Source organism: Barbus barbus (assembly GCF_936440315.1).
Source record: "Barbus barbus genome assembly, chromosome: 9".
In the NCBI taxonomy this organism is placed as follows: domain Eukaryota; kingdom Metazoa; phylum Chordata; class Actinopteri; order Cypriniformes; family Cyprinidae; genus Barbus; species Barbus barbus.
This window is the reverse complement of record NC_136737.1, coordinates 19,914,512-19,939,498: the sequence shown is the minus strand read 5'-3', so window position 1 is coordinate 19,939,498 and position 24,987 is coordinate 19,914,512. Positions and strand designations below refer to the sequence as shown.

General features: G+C 36.8%; 2 protein-coding genes across 3 annotated transcripts in view; one reads left to right on the top strand and one right to left on the bottom strand.

Moving 5' to 3' along the window:
- The first annotated feature begins 2,998 nt into the window (after positions 1-2,998).
- LOC306874523 (keratin, type I cytoskeletal 19-like) lies at positions 2,999-6,618 on the top strand. Its single transcript, XM_079424640.1, has 8 exons — positions 2,999-3,646; positions 4,135-4,217; positions 4,487-4,643; positions 5,210-5,374; positions 5,454-5,579; positions 5,838-6,058; positions 6,166-6,215; positions 6,388-6,618. The coding sequence occupies exons 1-8, from the start codon at positions 3,224-3,226 to the stop codon at positions 6,492-6,494; spliced, it is 1,332 nt and encodes a 443-aa protein (XP_079280766.1). The 5' UTR covers positions 2,999-3,223; the 3' UTR covers positions 6,495-6,618.
- LOC306874521 (tyrosine-protein phosphatase non-receptor type 4-like) overlaps positions 6,618-24,987 on the bottom strand; it is a 42,502-nt gene continuing 24,132 nt past the window's right edge. Inside the window, exons 16-27 of one of the 2 annotated variants that reach the window (XM_079424638.1) lie at positions 20,211-20,370; positions 20,040-20,120; positions 19,110-19,166; positions 18,683-18,839; positions 18,429-18,601; positions 15,030-15,120; positions 14,883-14,944; positions 14,640-14,786; positions 10,109-10,237; positions 9,881-10,029; positions 9,635-9,770; positions 6,618-8,923 (exon numbers count right to left, since the gene is read on the bottom strand). In XM_079424638.1, the coding sequence (XP_079280764.1) occupies positions 8,825-8,923; positions 9,635-9,770; positions 9,881-10,029; positions 10,109-10,237; positions 14,640-14,786; positions 14,883-14,944; positions 15,030-15,120; positions 18,429-18,601; positions 18,683-18,839; positions 19,110-19,166; positions 20,040-20,120; positions 20,211-20,370 (1,441 nt within the window). In that variant the 3' untranslated portion in view covers positions 6,618-8,824. The remainder of the gene's footprint in view (positions 8,924-9,634; positions 9,771-9,880; positions 10,030-10,108; positions 10,238-14,639; positions 14,787-14,882; positions 14,945-15,029; positions 15,121-18,428; positions 18,602-18,682; positions 18,840-19,109; positions 19,167-20,039; positions 20,121-20,210; positions 20,371-24,987) is intronic. The other variant, XM_079424637.1, reaches the window with a different exon arrangement.

The following is a 24,987-nucleotide window of genomic DNA, read 5'->3' as shown; positions in this document are numbered from 1 at the left end:
TCCAATACTTATGCTCACATCAGATAGAGGGATGAAACTCAAAGTGTTGTTCTTTTTATTTGGTAAAACATCTGTGTTGAATCACCCAATAATAAAATGTAACATTCTGTAGTTTTGTCTCATATTCATCTTTTAATCATATTTGTAAATGTCTTGACTCCACAGCCTACAGAGCAATTTTGTCTTTACTGTTCCAATACTTTTGGAGGGCACTGTATGTATATATATTTATATACACACATATACACACACACACACACACACACACACACACACACACACAAGGATGAATTCATAAATGTCAATCCAGAAAAAATAAATTCATCCGAGGCGGCATCAATTACAAATAAGGAAAAATAACCAACTGACCGCAAGATTAAAAGCAAACTTATTAAGATTAATTTGACTATTTGTCATAGTGAATGATGATCTCACCATAATTACCTTGGTAATTAAAGATTTGCATAAATCATACATAAACCTTTATGACAATTAACACTATTACATCAGCATTTAAATTAATTAAAATTAAAAATGACAAAGAAAACTGTCTCTTTTCAGCAAAGACAACTGCAAACTTCAACCACAATGCAATGTCACCTGAGAGCCCAGAACAGTGGTATCAATAAAACCCGTACATGTAAAGGGTTTAAATTATGTTTTGAAGTGAAACCCTTCACAAAAGAAGTCTTTAATTTGCTTTGACACTGGCTGGCAGTCGCCTCGGGTGAGAAGAGAGACTGCGAGTCTCAGAAAATAATTAAGTTGAGGAGTGTCTGATGATTAAAACCAAAACAAGGATGGTTGCATAACTCAAATGACACTTACTGTAGACTCATCCAACTGGTTCGTGTGGCGGAATGAACCGTTGGTTTTTGGCTTACTGAGGTGTTATGTTGACCTTTAAGCCACGTGACCTTTGCTGTGTAAACAGAAGCGATGCGTCCAACAGTTAAAACGTTACCACATTTAGGGTTAATAGTTTGGACGTCAGCCGACAGGTAGCAGCGTGCGAGAGAAAATCACAGGTAAATCCTTTAACGAATGCTGAGGAGTGCTTTATACAGCGTGATCTACACTTAAAAATATTTATAGTAAACTGATTCAGTGTTTACACTTGCACTGAAAAAGCAACTCAGTCTGACTTCTGACGCAACATTTTGTTGTTTTGGTACCTATTTGCCCCTACTGTATTATCTTACCTACACGAAACCACAGCCCAGTATCGCCTTTACGCCTGAATACTGCAAGGATTTCATTCAAAGGTCATTCTTTAGTCTGAGGACCAACACTAAAGACAAAAACAAACACCTTTATACATGAACGATGATGTATTGTATGAGATTGAAGTAAGATGTGTCAGTGGGAAACATTTTTCCCTCATACAACGTAAATTAGCTACATTACATTTTCCTAAGGGTAGCCTATATCCAATTCAACCCTTGGCATGGCACAACTTTAATAAATTTTAATTGTGGACGGCACGTAAAAGTCTTAAAATCCCCCCCCACTCTCTCCTAGTCCGAACCAAAAAGTTTTAAACTCATGACTCTGAAGGGGGTGGTGATGCACGAAAGCGGTGACGGAAAGTGTGTGAGAGGGGAGAGCGTGAAGGCACGGGCCAAAACCTGCACGCCAGAGACCGCCATGTCATCCGCCTCAGAGATGAGCTCTGGACTCGGTCTGGATGAGGCGAGCTATGCGGGCGGGAGTGGAAAGATAACGCGGAGAACGAGACACTCCCTCATCAGGGTATGAGAAAAGAGCTGAGAACATTAAGCTAGGACAGGTACGAAAGTGAGAGAGGAATGACAACGGGAAAGGTGAAAGACAAAATAATTATGGATCATAAGGAAGACGATCTTGTGTGTAATTGTATCTCATCTTTGTACGGTGTGTCTGGGACATATAAATCACAGATTCACTGACTCGAAAATTACATTAGATTGTGATGCCTTTGAGCTGGTTAAAATGTAATTCACTAGAATAGGTTGATAATGACGCTTAATGTCTGGGAAAAAGTAAACGCTCACATTACGGCACCCCCCCCCCCCCCTACCTGAATCATTACCTGAGTCACATTTTCCTTCAAAACTTTCATTTGGAGCTGGATTAAAAGAGCATCATTTTATGGTGCAATATGGTGTCGCATCAACATCATACTATAATACTAAATAGCTTGTTTTATTGTATTCAGTAAAATCAGGCTTATTCCTCATATACGTTCACATCTAGGCTAATCATCAAGGGTGTGGACTGACAGTGATAGTGAATCAGTGGCTTTTAGCACTCATTCTGCACATACCGAACAGGGCAATAACCTTATCAGATACAGTCACGTCACTGTACAGGTGGAAGGGAAACCCTTCATAACAACTTTCATTTAAAATATCACTACTGCATTTTAATAAAGCTTGACAAAGCAAATTCATAATTTTTTTTAAAAGATTGCTTATTTTAAGTCTGTTTTAATAAATAATAACAATTATACATATTTAAAATCGTTTATTTTAGAATAAATAACACCTAAATTAACCACTTTTTTATATATTTTTAATTCAATAAATTGTCATACTTTATATATTGCATTATATTTTATATATTATACAAAAACAGCATGCACATGCTAGAGTAATTGGTAAAAATGTCAGTTTCAGTTTTCAAAATCTTAAATTAAAAAAAGTTCTCATTTACATTTTAAATGAACTACAAATATTTAGTCTTGATGTGTGGTTATAAAGGCGGCATGCATTAAAATGCTAGAATAATTAGTAATATTTTAATACTTTGAGATGAATTGTGGCATGTCACACCGCAGTACTTATATGAGTTATATAAAGTAATGCATTTGACTGCATTAACTACTGACCTATTTCGCTCTATGTAATGTAAAATGGCTGGTATCATTAGCAAACGTTATAAAGTGGTGCTCTTTTGTTATGTCTATCCTGACCCATCAAAACCTAAGTTCTGGGGAATTAACCTAGAATGAACGTTTATTCATAAAATCGTGTCGATCAAGTTAGGCGTGCCTCAGGGCTTCGTCCTGGGACATTTTACAGACGCACCCTGGACACACCTGTTTGATGCTTTTCCGATAATCATTACCTTAAACAACCACACCCCTAGGTCAAACTGTATAAAAAGACCCTTGGCTCTCCAAAACCATTAAGCAGCTGTCAGAGGTGTCCAACAAAGCGCAAAGGCAACAGGAACGGAAACCATGACGCAGGTTACTCAGTCTTTTTCACGCAAGAGCTTGTCCAGCTCCAGCTCTCGTCCCTTCACCTCGCTCTCGCTCAGCGGTGGATACTCCAAGCGCATCGCCGTCGGTCGTGCGCCAAGTGTCTACGCAGGTGCAGGGGGCTCCAGCGTGCGCGTCTCTTACGCACAGAGTAGCAATAGCGGTTTCGACCTGGCCAGCGCTCTCGGCGGCGGTGACAATGGCTTCGGTGTGTCTTTTAACGAGAAGACCACCATGCAGAACCTCAACGACCGTCTGGCGAGCTACCTGGAGAAGGTGCGCTCCCTGGAGAAAGCCAACGCGCAACTGGAGCGCCAGATCCGGGAGTGGTACGAGAACAGAGCCCCTGTTTCCAAAGACTACAGCCACTATTACATCACCATTGAAGAACTGCGCAAAAAAGTGAGTAAAAAAAATCTGTAAACGGAAAACATTTAAATGAAAATGAAGCTACACTACTTATGGCCATAGTACTATAATCATTATATTTTATTGACGTAAAACAGTAAATTATAAAACTAAAACATAAAAATAAAAGATAATCAATCGGTGTAGTCTGTATGTTTATTTTGGATAATAATGTCACCAGGGTTGTTATATTTATTTAAAGAAGGCTAGAAAGACTAGAAATGTTATTTTGGCAACTAGCTGACAAAGCAAGTTTAAGTGATAAGGTAACTACAGCTAAAAGCTAATAAATAAAAAGTAATGATCTATATAGACATGTTTTAGAACACGAAAACAAACATATACACATATACATATACACATATATATATATATATATAAAATGTAAAGGTCTAGGAGGTTTGTGCCATTGCATTGCAGAATGTTTGGTTTTCTTTCATAAGCTGTAAGAGAGTCTCAATTCTTTATCCGTTTGTCTTCAGATCGCTGTCGCCAGCCTGGACAATGCCAGAATCATCCTTCAGATTGATAATGCCAAACTGGCAGCCGAGGACTTCAGAGTCAAGTTAGTACAACAAAAACGTTTACCTTCTTATTCCCTCATTTAAAACCTCTTTTCATGACTTTATGATATTTCATGACTTTAATATCACACATCATTCTAGTAATTAAGTAAAAAAACAGCTTAGACCAGTCTAGACCATTTAACCAATCTTTCATTCCCAGCAAGGGTTTCCCCACCTTATATGAGCTTGTTAATGTCACACTCCACATTTTAACACTCAAGTTTTTCTAAATTCCCAACCTAACCATTGTTATTTTTGGCGGCTTCAGGTACGAGAATGAATTTGCCCTGCGTCAGTCCGTGGAGGCCGATATCGCTGGTCTGAGAAAGGTTCTGGACAATCTCACCATGACTCGCTCAGACCTTGAGATGCAGATTGAGGGACTGAAGGAAGAGCTTGTCTACCTTAAGAAGAACCATGCAGAGGTGAGATCAAAAATGTTTTATGGCCCTCCAGGCAGGGCAAACCTGGTGCAGTGAAGCCAGATCATTACCAAATAATCCACCAAACCAATAATCTTCTCCAATCAAGTGTGAATTAAAAAATTAGGCACTATTAGAAACACTAGTCCTGTAATTAAATGTTACCTGGAGAATTGGAGTTCAAAGCATTAAGGTGCGGTCACATTTACCACTCCAATAGGAATCCGTGCAATTGGGAATTTGTGTGAAGGTTCATGTAAAAATTTAATAATTTCCTCTACCACTAGGGTGAGCTTTATTTGATTGAAACTCCACAGGGAGACCCCTAATTATTCCTCTCTACTCAAATTCCTACTAGTTTTTATAATGAATGTTAAAAGATAATTCCTGCTAGCTGCATCTAGAGGGAGCAATTTGCAACTATTTTGCAAAATTTCACTAGTCAAAGATCAAGCACGTCCATCTCCTACAATAGCAATTGCCACTTTTCAGAACAAACCATTTTTTTTTTTTAATTGTGCAATGTACAAAAAGGTGCATAAGCTAACAGCTATCTGATTGTTCTGTAGGAACTCGCAGCTCTTCGCGCTCAAATGTCCTCCAGCAGCGTAAACGTAGAGGTTGACGCCGCACCTCAGCAAGACATGGCCTGCATCATGGAGGAGATCCGAAGCCAGTATGAGGGCGTCATCGATAAGAACCGCAGAGAAATGGAGTCCTGGTACAAGGGCAAAGTAAGTGTTTGTTCTTTTTCTCGATGGCTAAAACATACACAATCATCCAGACATTGACCTCAAATCTCTGTCCCCGCAGTTTGACGAACTGAACAAGCAGGTAACCACCAGACAAGAAGACCTCACAATGTCCCGCAGTGAAATCAACGAGCTCAGGAGGACACTTCAGAGTCTGGAGATTGAACTACAGTCACAGCTCAGCTTGGTAAAAGTCTTTCTCTCTCTTTACAATTCATACTAGCTTTAATTTAATGTTAAAAACATTTCCACAACCACTAGAGGGAAATTTATTTTATCCAACATGCATAGCCACACCCCTAATTATTATTCTATGCTCAAGTTTCTACTAGCTTTGATCAATAATGTCGAAAAAATACATTTTGCAATAGCTGCCTCTAGAGGAAGCCACTTACGCAATTTATTACGCACCCTCATTGTTCTTCTATGCTTTGTGATTTGACAGAAAGCAGCACTGGAAGGCACACTGGGAGAGACAGAGTCACGGTACAGCACCCAGCTCACCCAATTGCAGGCTGTCATTAATGGTCTGGAGGCGGAGCTTTCTCAGATGCGCATGAACATCGAAAGACAGGGCAGCGAATACAAACTGCTCCTGGACATCAAGACCAGACTAGAGTTGGAGATCGCTGAGTACAGGAGACTTCTGGATGGAGAGGACATTCAGTAAGTTTTTACAAATAAACAACTTAACATCAATTTTTCTTTATAAAAAAGAAAAAAAAATATTGCAAAAGTTGTAAGATATTTAATTGTTCAATTTTTTGTTACAGGAGACAGACAATAAAAGTTGTAGAGTTTGTAGCTCCTCCTCCTCCCAAGCGTAAGTGTTTTTAAAGTGTTATTTTTTTAGGAGAACAAAAAAGTTTTATCATACATATGAAATTATATACTAAACAATGAATCAATTAACATTTAAATACAATTAAAATGTTGATAATTAGATGCATTTGTGTAGCTTTTAACTTACAATTTTCTTTATTTTTCCTCTGCAGCCGAATCTGTGGTGACCAAGCGTGTCCGCACAGTAATCGAAGAGGTGGTTGATGGAAAGGTCGTTTCTCGAACAGAGGATGTTGGCGTTGAGGTCTTGAAGAAGTAAAGCAACAGCAATGAGATCCATAAAGCCGGAATGAATTTTCAGCCTCAGTACAGCTGATTAAATTATCCCTGTTCAACATCTCATGTGAAATGCCAAGAAAAATAAAAAGACAAGCTGCGAAATTAAAAGAGTTTGTTCTTTCATTCCTGTATGAGTAGCAGGTTGATATTTATCAAAAACAACACTGAAAATAGAAGTTTGAGCTGCATTATATTTGATTTGACGTGTGTCACAAGCGCCAAAAGACGAGTCAGCCTTTTTAAACACAATTTCAAAAGGTACGCCAGTAAGAAAAAAAAAGTCTGTACAAAAGACATACTCGCTCTCTTACAGACATACAAACACAACTGGGAGATATACAAACAAGACATACAATTTCCTCTATACTTTTCTGACATTTTAAAAACATACTAAAACAAAAATAACCACCATTATCTTTTCAGAACACTTTTAATATATAATATTTACAAGTATTTCACATATGACACTATGTAGTTAAGAGCCCCCCCCCACCCCCACAGGTGTCCGTATTTGACAAAATGTTCAACATAAATAATTAAACGGCATATTTTTCCCCATCACACAATTACAGTATAAATTCTACAGTAGCACAGCTGACTACCACAGTCAGTTGCAAAGTGCTGTCCTTTTTTCATTCATGTTTTGTTAAATACAAAAATACCACCACTTCCGACGCAACATTGGTAGTAAATTTCTAGCTGCTGCGCTATAACGATGTACACTGAAGCAAAATCGGCTCACATTCAAAACGGTGGGCGAGATTGGTCCTTAATGCCAAATCGTTTGCGCAATGGCACCGCAGAAAAATTGTATGGGGGAAATGTTCATAAAAATATTTGCAAACAATTACAATGGTCCGGAGTGCCATATTAAAAACATTTTGCTCCATAATTCTTACGTATCTTTTCTCTTCAAAGTGCAGAAAATGATAACTTAAAACGCCTTAAATTTATTGATCATTAAATTTTGCACTTGCGGTGAATGAAACATTAAAGCGGCCAATGAGTTCTGTAAATGCCATCATCTTCATAGCAAGAACTAAATGAACTATGACCACATTTTGAGTATATTGCAGGTAATTGCTAACAGGTAAGTAGTTAGAGATAAGTTGATATGGATAAGCATAAGCAGAATTTAAACCGGTATCTTCAGAGAGAGTGGAGCAGATACTTTTTCTCAACAAAAAACAAAAGTATTCATATAACATGAACAACTAAAATCTGAAGGTAATTTGTTTCTTACAGTAGAAGTTTTGAAAATTTGATCGTAAACATGGAAGAAAATTGGTAATTGTGAATATGAGAGAACGCTAGACTAAATCGTACATTAAACATTTAATTTGCGTCCATACTTATCAATCGAGTATCCAGTTTCCGCCAACGAAGCTAATGTGAAATTCACAGCTTTATTTTCTAAATAAAATGCTTCAAAGATCCGGCAAACATGGATCTGAAAGAACAGCTGCCTGGTGCATATTTAACGATACAAACGCCAGCCGTTACGTACTACACGTAGCCTTGCAATAAATAGCGATTAGCCAAAGCGACACACCAATCGGTTTTAGAGGCAAACAGCTGTGAAATTTGGCAGCAAGAAACATCTTTACCATGGCTCATTTTCAACGCAGCTGGTAGCCTGTTAATTTAGCTAAATTTAGAGAGAACTGTAATGTTACCATGGAGACTTTATCAAGTAACGAAAGTACTTTCTGAAAGTCTAAGTACTTTACGAAAGACTATCTTTAAAGCGCCAGGGTAAAAACGAATAATGTATCGTTAAAAGCTTTGTTTTTGTTCGACAATTAAAAAAAAAGTTTAACGATTTTAACTTATGTTCCAAACATAAACGTTAAAACAGTTACAGTCACAGTCGAGAAAAGGGAAGAGAATGGGCCGAGCACCTGTTGCTTTCAAGTTCACTGTTAAAACTCCCCCAAAACAAATAAATAAACATAAAAACGTGCTGTCGTTAGTTGCAAGAGTTAATTCTGACATGGACTGTGGCTCATTTCAGCTTTTGGCACAAAAGCAAAAGCAGATTTCTTTCTCTAACCCAAATAATTAACATTATTAACAGTACCTACTCATCAGTAACCTGATACTTAGTTTGACTTTTTTTTAACAAAAAAAATCCCCTTAAGTCATTGTTTGTCGCTGTAAAGTGCAATAGTGCTTTTTCGTCTGTAATCTAGCTTGCAGGCAGTCTTGTCCGCTGCCTTTCAGCAGGGGGCGACAGCGAGCTGAGTGCAGATCTCACTGGCAGTAGATGTAAAATCACAGGAAAACATCATAAACATTGAAGGATGGTGTTCATTCTTCCTTTTCGACCGGAGGCTCAGTCTCGCACGGCTTTACGATCTCCTTATCGTAAACTTTCAGAATCGCTTCGCAGACAAAACGGTACTGGCTCTGAAAACAAACAAAATGAATATCAAGTGACTCAGATGTTATAAACGAATATGATGAATAAACTAAACTGTATTTACGCACAAATGCAATAAGATTTGCTTTTATGCAATCTTTAAAAGTCTGTTTTCCAACACGAAAGAACTAGTCGTTGGATAAACCAAAATTTGCAAAGCTTGTAGCATCGAATCTTAGATATTTTGAGATACTTAATAGATTTTTGAGTTACTTAATAGCAAGTTAACTAAATTGTTCCTATAGTTCATAGAAGAACTCAAAACGTTTTGTTGGAAAAAATATTAATACAAAAGGAAATAATTAAGCATTCGATTAGTCTGAAAAGTTTGTAACATGGAATCTTAGATATTTATAAACTTTGAGTTACTTAAAAGTAATTCAACTAAATTGTTCCTGTAGCTCATGATATAACTACAAATTGCTTTGGGAAAAAAGCATTTGCCATAAATGTGCAACTGAACATGACATAACGGTAGCGGGTCAATTCAAAGCAATTAAATTAACTGGTTTGACGCAATTTTTTGAGAGTCTGTCTGTATTAATCCATTGCTATAAATTGTTTTCCAGAAAATGCTTTTACGATAAATTTGCATCTACATACTAAACGTAACATTATTTGTCAATCAAACAGTCTTTTCCTGTCTAAGTGGGCGGTTCTTGGCTAGAAGGAGCTGCAATGTGGACTAGACTACTCACAGGAGTCTGGATCATCATGGCACGCTGGTCTCTCATGGTTCTGACGATGTCTAAAGGATAAACCGACTGACCATTTTCTATCAAACACATCGCTGTCTCCATGGTGATAAGCACCCCGGTGCGACCAATCCCAGCACTGGAAGAAAAAGGGGTGGAGTTAATAAACATTTTCATCATTATGGTGGGTTTTTTTTAGCTTATGAGATGTTGATTGTGGATACTGTCGGGACATTTTTTAGGCCTGACCTGCAATGAACCACTACAGGTTCTGGTGTGTCCGCTCTTTTGCTGCGTACTTGACTGACAAAGTTTAAGAAGTCTGACGAATCGTCTGGAACGCCGTGATCGGGCCATGCCATGTACTGCATCTGACAAATCTGCCTTTCTTCTTTACTCTGAACAAACATCCAAACCGATATTAGCACAGAAATCTATTTACACTTAAAATAAGAAACATTCAAAGAGATACGTCACCTCCAAGTGTGTAAGCGTCAAATCTCTGAGCAGGTATGCTGAATTCCCTTCCTCTGACACACATGTAACCTGAAAGCCTCCATAGGTGCCACTTGCCGAAACGTTTGGCCAGTATTGATGACATTTTACCTAAAACAGAAAATGTCAAGATATCTCATATTTTGGCAGTAACACTGATAGAATTCAGAACACAACCATGTGAAGGACAAAAGCAAAGCAAAAAGTTACAAAATGGCATTTTCATTTCATTTTAAAACATCCCTTTGTGGAAGTTAGATTAAATGAAAATGCCATTGTGGAAGTTAAATAAAATGAAAATGTTGTAACTTTTTGCTTTACTTTTGCTTTTAATATTCACACACACACACACACACACACACACATATATATATATATATATATATATATACACATATGTGTATGTGTGTAAATATTAAAAGACAAGTTATATAGGGGTGGACTTGATTTATCTGTCAGGATTTGATTGGATTGGTTGACTTTGGAACACACTAAGCCAAAAATTCTTTGTTTAATATTTAGGCCCCACCCTTAAGGTCATGGTTATATTATCTGAAAGGAAAAGCTCTTTATAAATTTTTACACTTTGATTATAGAAACAAATAATATAATTAGATCAGATTATTAAAGGTATTTAAAATAAACAAGAATAACAAAGCAATGAATCTGACACATACGTATGACCAGGGAAGTCATTTATTTGTAACTTATTAAATTCATTCATGACATTTTGCAATTTACTAAATGTATTAAATTGACATTAAAAAAAGTGTAGCATATGAAAACAAAGGATTGTTAAAACTTGAAAAAGTTCTTACAGAATTTTGTATTTTATTCTATTATTGCTTATTTCTATTAATTTGATATATATATATATATATATATACACACACAATTATTATATTAATTGTATGCATGCATGTATATAGGGTACAAATACACACACACAGCCCTCCAAAAGTATTGGAACAGTGAAGACAAAATTGCTCTGTTGGCTGTGGAGTCAAGACATTTGCAAATATGATTAAAAGATGAATATGAGACAAAACTACAGAATGTCACATTTTATCATTAGCCGTTACAACACATACAGTCAGGTCCATAAATATTGGGACATGGACACAATTCTAACATTTGTGGCTCTATACACCACCACAATGGATTTCAAATGAAACAAACAAGATGTGCTTTAACTGCAGACTGTCAGCTTTGATTTGAGGGTATTTACATCCAAATCAGGTGAACGGTGTAGGAATTACAACAGTTTGCATATGTGCCTCCCACTTGTTAAGGGACCAAAAGTAATGGGACAGAATAATAATCATAAATGAAACTTTCACTTTTTAATACTTGGTTGCAAATCCTTTGCAGTCAATTACAGCCTGAAGTCTGGAACGCATAAACATCACCAGACGCTGGGTTTCATCCCTGGTGATGCTCTGCCAGGCCTCTACTGCAACCGTCTTCAGTTCCTGCTTGTTCTTGGGGCATTTTCCCTTCAGTTTTGTCTTCAGCAAGTGAAATGCATGCTCAATCGGATTCAGGTCAGGTGATTGACTTGGCCATTGCATAACAGTCCACTTCTTTCCCTTCAAAAACTCTTTGGTTGCTTTTGCAGTATGCTTTGGGTCATTGTCCATCTGCACTGTGAAGCGCCGTCCAGTGAGTTCTGAAGCATTTGGCTGAATATGAGCAGATAATATTGCCCGAAACACTTCAGAATTCATCCTGCTGCTTTTGTCAGCAGTCACATCATCAATAAATACAAGAGAACCAGTTCCACTGGCAGCCATACATGCCCACGCCATGACGCTACCACCACCATGCTTCACTGATGAGGTGGTATCCTTAGGATCATGAGCAGTTCCTTTCCTTCTCCATACTCTTCTCTTCCCATCACTCTGGTACAAGTTGATCTTGGTCTCATCTGTCCATAGGATGTTGTTCCAGAACTGTGAAGGCTTTTTTAGATGTCGTTTGGCAAACTCTAATCTGGCCTTCCTGTTTTTGAGGCTCACCAATGGTTTACATCTTGTGGTGAACCCTCTGTATTCACTCTGGTGAAGTCTTCTCTTGATTGTTGACTTTGACACACATACACCTACCTCCTGGAGAGTGTTCTTGATCTGGCCAACTGTTGTGAAGGGTGTTTTCTTCACCAGGGAAAGAATTCTTCGGTCATCCACCACAGTTGTTTTCCGTGGTCTTCCGGGTCTTTTGGTGTTGCTGAGCTCACCGGTGCGTTCCTTCTTTTTAAGAATGTTCCAAACAGTTGTTTTGGCCACGCCTAATGTTTTTGCTATCTCTCTGATGGGTTTGTTTTGTTTTTTCAGCCTAATGATGGCTTGCTTCACTGATAGTGACAGCTCTTTGGATCTCATCTTGACAGTTGACAGCAACAGATTCCAAATGCAAATAGCACAGTTGAAATGAACTCTGGACCTTTTATCTGCTCATTGTAATTGGGATAATGAGGGAATAACACACACCTGGCCATGGAACAGCTGAGAAGCCAATTGTCCCATTACTTTTGGTCCCTTAGCAAGTGGGAGGCACATATGGAAACTGTTGTAATTCCTACACCGTTCACCTGATTTGGATGTAAATACCCTCAAATCAAAGCTGACAGTCTGCAGTTAAAGCACATCTTGTTCGTTTCATTTGAAATCCATTGTGGTGGTGTATAGAGCCACAAATGTTAGAATTGTGTCGATGTCCCAATATTTATGGACCTGACTGTAGATGTTTTACCAAATAAAAAGAACAACACTTTTAGAGTTTCATCGCTCTATCTGATGTGAGCATAAGTATTGGAACAGATGTCTCACAGATCTTTCTAAGTGATCAGCTGTGTCCTGTTGCATTAATTCTTCAGATATTAAAAGCAGGGAATGTGTCGTATCAGTTATATCCATTACTTCTGTATTCTGAATCCTGCATTCGATGATGACACACACAAACCAGGATGAAGATGAGGGAGCTGACTTTGAGAGAAAAGCAAGCAATTTGGATGCTAAAAGAAATGAGGAAGTCAATTAGAGCTCTAGCAAAACATAAAGGGCATGGAGAAATCAAGAGTTTGGAAACCACCAGCAACCAACAACTACCTGATCGCCTGAGAAAACAACAGTAGTTGATGACAAACAAATCATAAAAGCTGTGAAAATGAACCCTAAAAGACGTGTCTGTAAAATCTTCAACAACTTCCAGAAAGCTGGGGTGATGCTCTGACAATCTGCTGTCCTCAGGAGACTTTGACACAGAATTACAGATGCTACACAGCAAGATGCAAACCTCTAACTAGCACCAAAAATAGGGGGAAAGGGAAGTGGTGTGTGGCCAAGTATGGTGACCCATACTTGGAATTTGTGCTCTGCATTTAACCCATCCAAGTGTACACGCAGTAGTGAACATACACCTGGACCAGTGGGCAGCCAATGTTGTGGCGCCCGGGGAGCAGTTGGGGGTTCGGTGCCTTGCTCAAGGGTCTCACCTGAGTCGTGGTATTGAGGGTGGAGAGAGTGTTGGTTATTCACTCCCCCACCTAGAGTGAATAGAAATAGAAAGGCAAGATTAAAGTTTGCAAAAAAGCACAAAGGTGAGCCAGAAGAGTTTTGGAACTGTGTTTATGGACCGATGAGACAAAGATGAACCTTTATCTAAGTGATGGGAAAGCAAAAATGTGGAGAAAAAAAGGGAACTGCAATGATCCCAAGCATACAGCCTCATCTGTAAAGCATGGTGGAGGTGGTGTCATGGCATGGGCATGCATGGCTGCCTCTGGAACAGGCCCTCTCAACTTTACTGATGACTTAATGTATGATGACAGTCGCAGAATGAATTTGGAAGGGTACAAAACAATCTTGCCTACCAATATTCAAGAAAATGTCACCAGATTCATTGGGAAGTGCTTCATATTGCATCAGGACAATGACCCAAAACACCAGTTCAGTCAAGGAATTTATAAGGGCAAAGAAATGGAAAGTCTTAGATTGCCCAAGTCAATCTCCAGATTTAAATCTGACTGAACATGAATTTCACCAGCTGGAGAGGAGAGTAAAGGCAGAAACTCCCCAAAACAAGCAACAATTGGAATTGGCTGCATTAAAGGCTGGGAGAAGTATTTCAAAGGATGAGACCAAGAGTCTGGTGATGTCTATGGGTCACAGACTCACTGCTGTGATTGTGTGCAAGAGATCTGCAACTAAATAATAGCTTTTAATCTTTTATATCTGCCTTATGTTCAACTGTCCCAATACTTACGCTCTAAAAGTGCTGTTCTTTTATTTTGTAAAACGTGTGTTGAATTGCTGATTTTGAGCACTTGAAATGTATAAAAATATGATATTTATAAACATTTTTTTTTTTTTTTTTTTACAATCTGTAGTTTACAGAATTTCTTAATTTTATTAAAGTAATGACTCTTTTACTTTACTTTATTAAAGAAAATTTTTCCCACATTTGTCTGTGAATCATTTCTATTTAATAAAATTTTTAAGAAATATCTTCATACCCTGCCACGTTCAACTTGTGTCGTGAGCATGACCACTAGGGTGGCGCTCTGTTCCCACACCATTTGCCAGAAGTCAGAGCAGGTCCCAGGAAGAGGTCCTTGACAGGCGATATACCGCTTTACTTCACCTTTACCTGGGATTTCCATCTGAAAACACACAAATATATACAGATGACAATTTTCTAAGAACAAAACATTGACAAAATCACTTTTAAATAACCACAATCAATGATGAATGCTCACATTAATGAAATTTGCATTGATATAATCGTCAGTCCCCTTCAACACAACTCGAGTGGTGTCATCTGTCACAAAATAAACCGGTATGAACATTCAGCTAATCATGAAATATTTCTGAGTCCAACACAAACACAAGCTGTGTGTACTCACATGGAGAAATGTCCCGATAGCGGTTTTTGGAAACGTTTTGCGGCAATCTGGCACATGACATGGACATCCCAGGACGCTTCCTGTACAGTTGCTGTAAAAAAAGCAAATGTTTTAGCAAACAAAATACAATTTCTACCTAAGCTTTAAACAAAAATAACATGACTTTTACATGATCTGGTTTACTGTGTGTTACTGTACAATATTAGCATGTTTCAATTTCATAATTATTGGGGGCCAAGCACCGAAGGTGCGATGGCACCTATTGTATCTGCTAGATTTCTTATTTTTCTTCTTCTTATTCGTTTCTTCTGCCATTGAGTCTATGGCATTTTCCTCTGAATCCTTGGCTCAAGGAGAGTCGAATGGACACCAAAATCGTAAGGTTTCGTTTTTTCGCTATTTTTAATTGTTCGTAAAACCTACTTTTTCAAACTCTCCATAGACGGTTCATCCGATTTTCACCGAAATTGGCTCAGATCATCTACAGACAATGCTGGCAATTCTGACAATGCTATGGAATTCAAGTTGATTCGTCCAACCATTCTCGAATAAATATGGCTATACGGTTTGGCGTATTGAGACCAAACTTGGTGTGTGTTATAACAAGCATCACCTGAGGCTACCTGAAGTGTTTCCGTGCTGTGCCACCTAGTGGTCAGGAGATATGAAAAATGCATATTTTTACTTATAACTTGTGAATGGTTTGGTCGAAAAATCACAAAACTGCTCTCTTTAGATTCAGTGCAGCATGCCGAGTCCAACCATGCCCAATTTCTCCCATGTCAGCCATTTTGGGCGTCTGATATTTTGAATTTTGTAGTAAAATTCTATTATTTTACGAACACATTGATGTATCGTTACGAAACTTGATATAGACTCCTGAATCCTTGCCGAGTCCAGCAATACCAAACATGCCAGATTTTGCCTTATAGTTTGTGCAGCGTTACATTTTAGCGCTTAATTTTTTTTTGACAATATCTTAGAAATCGTTGCTCCGATCGACACAAAATCACCGTAGGAAATTCGGAAACATAGCGTGCCGGCTCACCACTAATGCCCAATTGCCAAAATTATGATAGTTAGTGGCACAAAAATGCAAACAAAGTCAGCAATCAGTGATTTTTTCTCTTCTCATATGTAAAAATGTCTATACATCCAAAATATTTTGCCTCTTGGTGGCGCTATAATTGAACAAAACATGAAATAGCCATTGACTACAATAGAGTATTATGATATAAAATGTTATATTTTTCGAATGCATTGGTGTACCATTACGAAATATTGTACGTACCATCAAGACCATGTCCTGAAAGTACTCAAAAAGTTGTGAGACAGTTCCACCTTATGGTCAAAAGTAAATGCTAACAGCTTTCTGTGTATTTTGCCTATTGTAATGAGACTGAAAATAATAGATTCCTTGGGTCATGCTGAGAACAGTGACACCAATGTTGCCATAGTCAGCCAAACTTCCTGTCTGCCATTTCGATTTATGTTGAAAACCTACTTTTTTTCTAACTCCTCCTCAACCGTTTGTCACCAAAATTGACTCAGATCATCTTCAGACCGTGCTGACAAAAAGTTATGGATTTCGTGTCAATAGACAGAACCGTTTTCGTACAGCACCACTACAAATTTTAGGCATGGTGCATGACTCTGAGGCTATATTTCTGCTAAGCTTTAACATAATGACAACAAACTTTGTGTGTGCCATTGTCACCTCACACAGAAAACACCAAATTATTTGAATGCAGCACCACCTGTTAGTGAAAAGTGATCAGCCATTTTAATCATATTACTAGAGGTTGTATTTATGATTTTTCAGCCATTTCAATTGAAATCATCCTGAAATTGCTTTTAGTACTCATTGTTGCATTTGGTGTGATGCTCCATGCTATGCTTAGCTCCTCATTTTGCCGCTGGAGTGCTTGGCCCCGTAATTGCTGCTTGCAGCTATATTTTTCATTATGCAAAATTAAGTAGTAGCTTAAATTAAGCTACTACAAGTTCATGACATTAAAACAGCAAACAGGAAATTATGCAACTAAAATGTAATGCAGGCGACAACGCAGTGCAATGTAAGATTTCTAGATGTACAGTGCTGCTTGAAAGTTTGCGAACCCTTTACAATTTTCTATATTTCTGCATAAATATGACCCAAAACATCTCCTGAAATAAGTCATGAAAGTAGACTAAGAGAACCGAATCAAACAAGTGAGAGAAAAATATTTTCTTTGTCATTTATTTATTGAGAAAAATTATCCACTGTTACATATCTGTGCATTGCAAATCTTTGCTTTCAGTATCTGGTGTGACCCCCTTTTGCTGCAGAAACTGAAGGTAAAGTTTCATGTAAATGCTGATCAGTCCTGCACAATAACATGTAGGAGTTTTAGCCCATTCCTTAGTGCAGAACCACTTAAACTAAGTGATGTTTGTGGGTTTGCTTACTTAGGTCCTTCCACAACATTTGAATTGGATTAAGGTCTGGACTTTGACTCAGCCATTCCAAAACATTAACTTTGTTCTTCTTTAACCATTCTTTGGTAGAATGGCTTGTGTGCTTGGGGTTGTTGTCTTGCTGCATGACCCACATTCTCTTGAGACTCTGTGCTTAAACAGATGTCCTGACGTTTTCCTTTAGAATTTGCTGGTATAATTCAGAATTTATTGTTCCTTCAATGATGGCAGGCTGTCCTGGCCAAGATGCAGCAAAACAGGCCCATGCCATGATATTACCACCACGTTTCATAGATGGGATAAGATTCTTAAGCTGGAATGCAGTGTGTTCTTTTCTACTAACATAATAGCATCTCATTTGAACCAATAATTATTTTAACCAATTCTATTTTGGTTTCATCCATCCATTAAACCTTTCTCCAATAGTCCTCTGGCTTGTCCACATGATCTTTAGCAAACAATTTTCTTTTTGGAGAACAAGTGATGATGTACAAGTCTCAATTTCGAAAAATTGACACTTAAGACTGGATTTGTGGTGCAGGGTCACCAATGTGTGTGTGTGCGCATGTTTATGTGGTTTATGAGGACACAAATTTGTATAATGACATGGGTATGACAGAGGTATTACAATATGAAGGTGGTTTATGAGAACACTGCCTATGTCCCCGTAATTCAAAAGGCTTAAAAAACACACTAAATGGTGTTTTTTTGAAAATCTAAAAATGCACAAAGTCTCCTGTGAGGGCTAAGTTTAGGTGTAGGGTTGGTGTAGGGCAATAGCACACACAGTTTGTTCAGTATAAAAACCATTATGCCTATGGAGAGTCCCCATAAACCATAAAAACCAACGTGTGTGTGTGTGTGTGTATGTATATATGTATACACACACACACACACACACACACACACAGTATATGTTTCAGTATATGTTGTCTAACTTACATCAAACTGTGCAGCCACGGTACCGCTGGACAGCCCATCTCTCAGCAGCTGTATGGAGGATCTCAAACTATCGGCCTCTGAGTGGCTCAGCTCCAGACCGGACGTCTCCGGAATATACTGGAAATCTGGCTCCAGATCCAACTTCTCCTGCTCCTCGTCCACGTCATAGATGGCTAACGGAAAGGAAATAAAGAAAGTGAGTTTATTTTAAATACTAAAATTCATATTTAGATCCCTGTCTGGACGGATCGTACCATTGGGCCTGACGAGCAGGATGAGCTCTCCTGATTGGTCCTCACAGCTGGCCTTAATTAGCATAACCACATCATCGTGAGTGTACTCCGAGATATCACGACCGTTAATCAGCACCACCTGGTCGCCTTCGTTGAGGCGCGGCATACACACATCAGCCTGACAGAGGTCAAAGGTCACAGATGATAGGTGAGGTCCATATAAATCACGACGAGAAGTCAAAAATCAACATTTAATTCGGTCTGTTTAAACAACAAACTGAATTTCAAATCTTTCAGACTTCAATATTCCTGTCTGAGGCAATGAAAGCAAGAATCAATCATCGGGCTGAGCTGATGTTTACCGAAGCGCCTCGTGACTTGAATGAGATTCATGTCACCTGACATAAAAACACACATCATCTGATCTCTGAGAAATGCATGAACTTACCGGAGTTCCTGGAGCCACACGGGACACTATGATGGGCATCCTCTGATCAGCGCCACCCTGTGGATGAAGAAGAGATTTATTAAATTAATACATACTTAAAAATCAATAAATGCATTTTAGTAGAAAAAAAAATAAAATAAAATATATATGTAAAATAAAAATAAATGTATGTTTACAAAAATAATTATTAAGGTTCTTAGTATTGTAAACATTACATAATTAAAAAATTAACACTATCAAAAAATTTATATATATAAAATTAATTAATTAAATAACAAATAATAATTATATACATTTTAATTATAATTTAATAAAAGAAAGGCTTAAAATGGAAAGTATTATATTTTTTACTATTCTATTTCTATTCTATTTTACTATTTTTATTTAATAAATATACATTATGTACATTTTAATTACAATTTAATAAAATAAAGAATCTCAAACTGAAAGTATTATTTTTTATTATTATAATTAATTTTTTTATTTAAAAAATATACAGCAAGGTTTCTCTCATTTTAAAATATATAATTTCATATAAACATGAAATATTGTTATTTATATTTGCACAATTTAAATCATTATATATTATGTGAAACAGAATCATATATATTACATATAATATACACACACATACATTTACATATACATATATATATACACATACACACACACAAACATATACACACATATATTGTATTACACACACACACACAAGTATATTTTGATTATTATAATTACAAATTTGTAATTTAACAAATTTTATTTGTAAAATTACAAATAATTTTAAAATATCATTAAAAGTTAGTGTTAAATAGCAGCCACTAGCATTTTATGTCATCTGCCACATGAAGATGATGATTTTTTATGATTTTCGATATTCGATTTCATCTTCCAAAAAGTGCAACTGTAGTTGAATAACCAAAAATGCACCTTAACGTTAAATCCAAATCGTCCGTTTTCATCCGGCCTCATTTTAATCAGAACAAGATTATCATGAGGAACGGCTCCATTCTGTGAAAAAAACCCAGAAATGAATCAAACAATGAACGAGAGATGAACAAACATGTAGCGTTTACATTTATAAGAAAGTGTTTTCCTCACCATGCTCTTTCCTGACGCCGCAGGTACGTTGTATAAGTCGCTGAGGTGCTCATCCAGCTCGTGCTGAGACTGGGATCTGCCGTTGTGGGTCAGAGGCTCTCTTCTGGACTGTTTTGGGGGCAGAGCCGGCGGTTGCTCATCTGTCGTCACATCAGGAGACCTGGAAAAACATTCATGCAAAAATGAATTCATGAATACACCACGTATTGCATTTGTGGGCGGTGTGGCTTAGAAGAGCGGTAACTGCAAGATACATCAAATAAATACATAAAAAACATTAATGTTAATAAATAATTAAAGTCTGGAAAACACTCCTGTAAGAGTCTATGTATGATTCGTATGAAGAAGTATTTGTGTAAGTGTTTAGCGCCATCTATTGCATTTTTAGAGAAACAAATAACACATCTCCTTAAATTAAGATCATTTACTATAGAAACAGACTGTTGAACTTCGATAAATATTTATGCAGTTTTTATACTTTATACAAACTTTCAAGGATGCACCATTGAAACCTGTCCAATCTGTCTTTAAATTTAGATGCAAGAAAGAATAGCCTATTAAAAATCCAGTTTACAAATAAATGTGAAAAGGAAAAATTTGTAAAGTATAAAAAATTTAGAATGTATTTGCATATGTATCATTTACATATTCTCAACCTAAACAAATTGAAAAAAAAAAAAAATACTAAAAACTTAAAATGACATGAAAATGAACATTTACATGAAAGTTGAATAGTTAAAATTAATAAGCTGAGATCTCTACTATAAGAAAATGCTCTTAAAGAGTTATATCTGGTACTACCCATTAAATTTAATAACTGTGATAAAACAAAAATGATGATGAAAAGCTGGCAATTAATTAATCATAATATTCTTAAACTATAAACTAAAAAAATCCTAGTGCAGCAAAAACTATGCAATGAAATAGCTAAGCATAATAAGATACAACAAGATATAATTCTAAAAATCGTTCTCAGTATTAAAGAATAGCAGAGTCCACACCACAGCTATAACAATAAAGGCACAGAGAAACGATATGGTTGGAATCACTTTCAGAAACTGATGAATGATACAAAAATTGACAGCCAATCAGAATCCATCCTGCTCTAACGAGCTCAAGAATTTAAAGCGGCAGACGGGTGCGCGCTTAGAATAAACAGTTCTTGGTATGAATGGGGCTTAACACTGTAACATTTATATTATAGGCTTTTTGTGCATAAAATGCATACTGTATATTCACACTTTTGTTTTCTTTTTACAATTTTTAGCACTATATATGAAGAAACAAACATCCAAAATTAAATATCCAATACTGGCTAATAAATAAGATAAATTCTTCTGATTATTATAATAATTTTTTTATAATTTATTTTATTTCCTTAATTTTATTTATTGAATTTTTTATATATTTTTTTTTTACAGCAAAATGATAGATATGAAAAACTCTAACCTCTCACACATCTTTTCACTTATTAAATTTTCATAACTTTTCCAGTTGTGCATGATTTCTAGACTAGAATTTTTGCCCTTACAAACAGCAATTTCTAGCAGATTGAATATTTTAGAGACAAGTGTAACTAGATAACTTTGATTCACAATTTTCCAAGCCTAAAAATGATTTACATTATTAAACCACACACACACACACACACACACACACGTAAATAAATATATATAGATAATTTTAACATTTTAAAATTCCCTGATCCCAGTCTTTTTTCCATAACCATGGGAACCTTGTCTGTAAGCAGGGATAAACTGAACTGTAAACCATCCAAGGATCATGTGTAAGATGATCTGATTCCCCCATTTTCAGACTTTTCATGAAACAGTGTAGCCTAGGCAACAACGATGATTTATGTTCTGTAAGTAAGTAGCAGGAGGCATGAGCAGCGCTGTATATCTGCTGGGTGTTTAGCGAAGATTTCCAACAATTCATCAAAACTCGGCGTATTTGCATAGCAGGCGAAGAGTATTAAGACCCGGCACTGTTGCTTAGAGAGAAGCCATGTCTGCGGACACACACACACACACACACACACAGGGTCTCATTATGAATGCTCAGATTTCAAGCATGAAAGCCCCTCTGCTCTGCAGTCTACAGACAGCGCTCAGCACCCCCGGCCTCCAGGACATTTACATAATAAAAACAAACGATGCTAAAAAAAAATTTGCAGTTAGAACGAAGACTAGGATTGTTTGGACTGTCAGGCTGAAGGGAGCGATATCCGATTCGTCTTTTGTGTTGTTTAACTGTGGGTTGTGACGGTTGAATATGCTGAATAGCGTAAAATTGTTCACATTAACCAGTTAAAATTAATAAAGATTAACGTACAGTTTGCCTGATCCGCTTTACATACAAATTTAGACTTACCGAATACTCACACTTTGTTTTTGCAGATAAAAGTAATTGATAAAATTTATGAAAACTAATAATGAAAATAGTTTGTAATTAATCAATTAGTAGCTGGGTCTTATACTGTAGCATTTATATCTTCAACTTTTTTTGTAAACAATGAGCCTCATAAAACATAATACGAAAGAATGGTTTTATGAATTATTAACTAGGTAAACAGAAAAAAAATACAATGAAAACTGCCAATAAATGTTACTTTTGCTTAATTGTAAAAAATGTATGCATAAACTACAAATTTACACATTAAATTGAATAGGATAGTTTGCGTAAACTTTTTTTTTAATGATTAATTAATATATTAATTAGCCATATCACCCTGCAGCCCAAGACCGGTTGCCCACTGAAGCTAAGCAGGGCTGAGCCTGGTCAGTACCTGGATGGGAGACCTCTGGTGAAAACTAGGTTGCTGTTGGAAGAGGTGTTAGTGAGGCCAGCAAGGGGGTGCTCACCCTGCGGTCTGTGTGGGTCCTAACGCCCCGGTATAGTGACGGGGACACTATACTGTCAAAAAGCACCGTCTTTCGGATGAGACGTTAAACCGAGGTCCTGACTCTCTGTGGTCATTAAAAATCCCATGGCACTTCTCGTAAAGAGTAGGGGTGTAACCCCGGTGTCCTGGCCAAATTCCCTCTACTGGCCCTTGTCTATCATGGCCTCCTAATAATCCCTATACACTTGATTGGCTCTATCACTCTCTCTCCTCTCCACCTGTAGCTGGTGTGTGGTGAGCGCACTGGCGCCGTTGTGCTGTGGCTGCCGTCACATCATCCAAGTGGATGCTGCACACTGGTGGTGGTTGAGGAGAGACCCCCCACATGATTGTAAAGCGCTTTGGGTGTACAGCAATACACAATAAAGCGCTATATAAATGCATCATTCATTCATTCATTCATTCATTAACTAAGCCACATGATTTCAATAACTAGATATTGCAAATAAAAAAATAATGCAAACTGCCAATAAATGTTACTGTGGATTAATTGTAACAATCTTATTTGTTACTATAAATTTACACATTAAATTGAATGTGGTAGTTTACGCAAACATGTTTTATAAATTATTAACTAAACTACAGGACTGTATTAAATAGGTGATCAAATACAGAAAAAGTAACAGAAAAATCTCCAACAAATTTTACTATAATTAAATGTAACGATCTTACACAAACTATAAACTTACATATTACATTGATGGCGATAGTGTGCAAACGTGTTACAGGACTCCAGTAATTAAATAAAATAAATAAGAAAATTAAAATAAGTGACACTACTGATAAACTGAATAATTCTATAATAAACTATATTAATAAACTACAAAACGTACAAATTAATTTTAAAGCGACAGTTTGCGCAAACATGTTTATACGAATGATAAACTAAACTACAGGGCTCCAATAACTAGGTATTGCAAATAAATAAAAACTAATAATGCAAACTGTCAATAAATATCACTATTGATTCATTTAAACATTCTTAAACTAAACTATTAACTTGCACACTCATTTGAATAAGACATTTTGGGCAAACTAAGGTTTTTTTAAATGATTAACTAAACTACAGGACTTCACTTACTAGGTGATTAAGTTGAAACATTTTTTCGCATAAACTCTAAACTTATGAAGTAATTTTAAAGTGACAATTTGCGCAATGTTTATGTGAATGGCTGTGTGAAACAATAACAAAGCATATATATAAATTAAAACCAAAACCATTTAAAATGTAAACGTTACAGTGTACACTTAACAAAAGTAAACAAAATCTAGCAATGATATCATAGTCAAATTTGTATAATGAATTTTAATTGGACCTTAATTTCTTCCAATTATTTGCATACTAAATTTTGTTCAGGCTATTCCTGCTTACATCTACGGAATTTTAAACTAAACTGTGATTCGTCTACCACCACATTTCACCTTACAAACACAGACATTTCTTTTCATAATCAGGTCAGAAAAGAGATAAGCAAGACTCTTTAAAACTCCAATCTTTATGTAGAACATGAGAACTCCACATCAAAGTGCAATCGATGCACACAATGAATTGAAAGTGAACTGGACAGCCTAGATCTGGAAATTCTGACATTGCGAAATGAGACTGCACGATCTGAGAAAGGAAATGCGTGGTCGCAGATTATTCCAATGGAAAATGGTGCTGGGTTTATCGGCTTGAATTCAATCAGTCGTGCCATCTTAACACACCACTGTGCCCACCACAAAGCTGAAAGCAATTTCCCCTAGTTCAAAGTAATGCACGCCGTTTCTCAAACTGAAATGTGTGTGAAAACAATGTCGAACCACGAGCGTGTCATTTCGTCAGAGGTGTGTGGTCACACGATATTAAACCTCAGATTGCCAGCGAGAGTG

Coding starts and splice junctions, on each gene's coding strand:
- LOC306874523 (XM_079424640.1), top strand. CDS start 3,224: ATGACGCAGGTTACTCAGTCTTTTTCACGCAAGAGCTTGTCCAGCTCC. Junction 4,644..5,209: donor TTAAGAAGAACCATGCAGAG/GTGAGATCAAAA, acceptor ATTGTTCTGTAG/GAACTCGCAGCTCTTCGCGC. Junction 6,059..6,165: donor CTGGATGGAGAGGACATTCA/GTAAGTTTTTAC, acceptor TTTTTGTTACAG/GAGACAGACAATAAAAGTTG.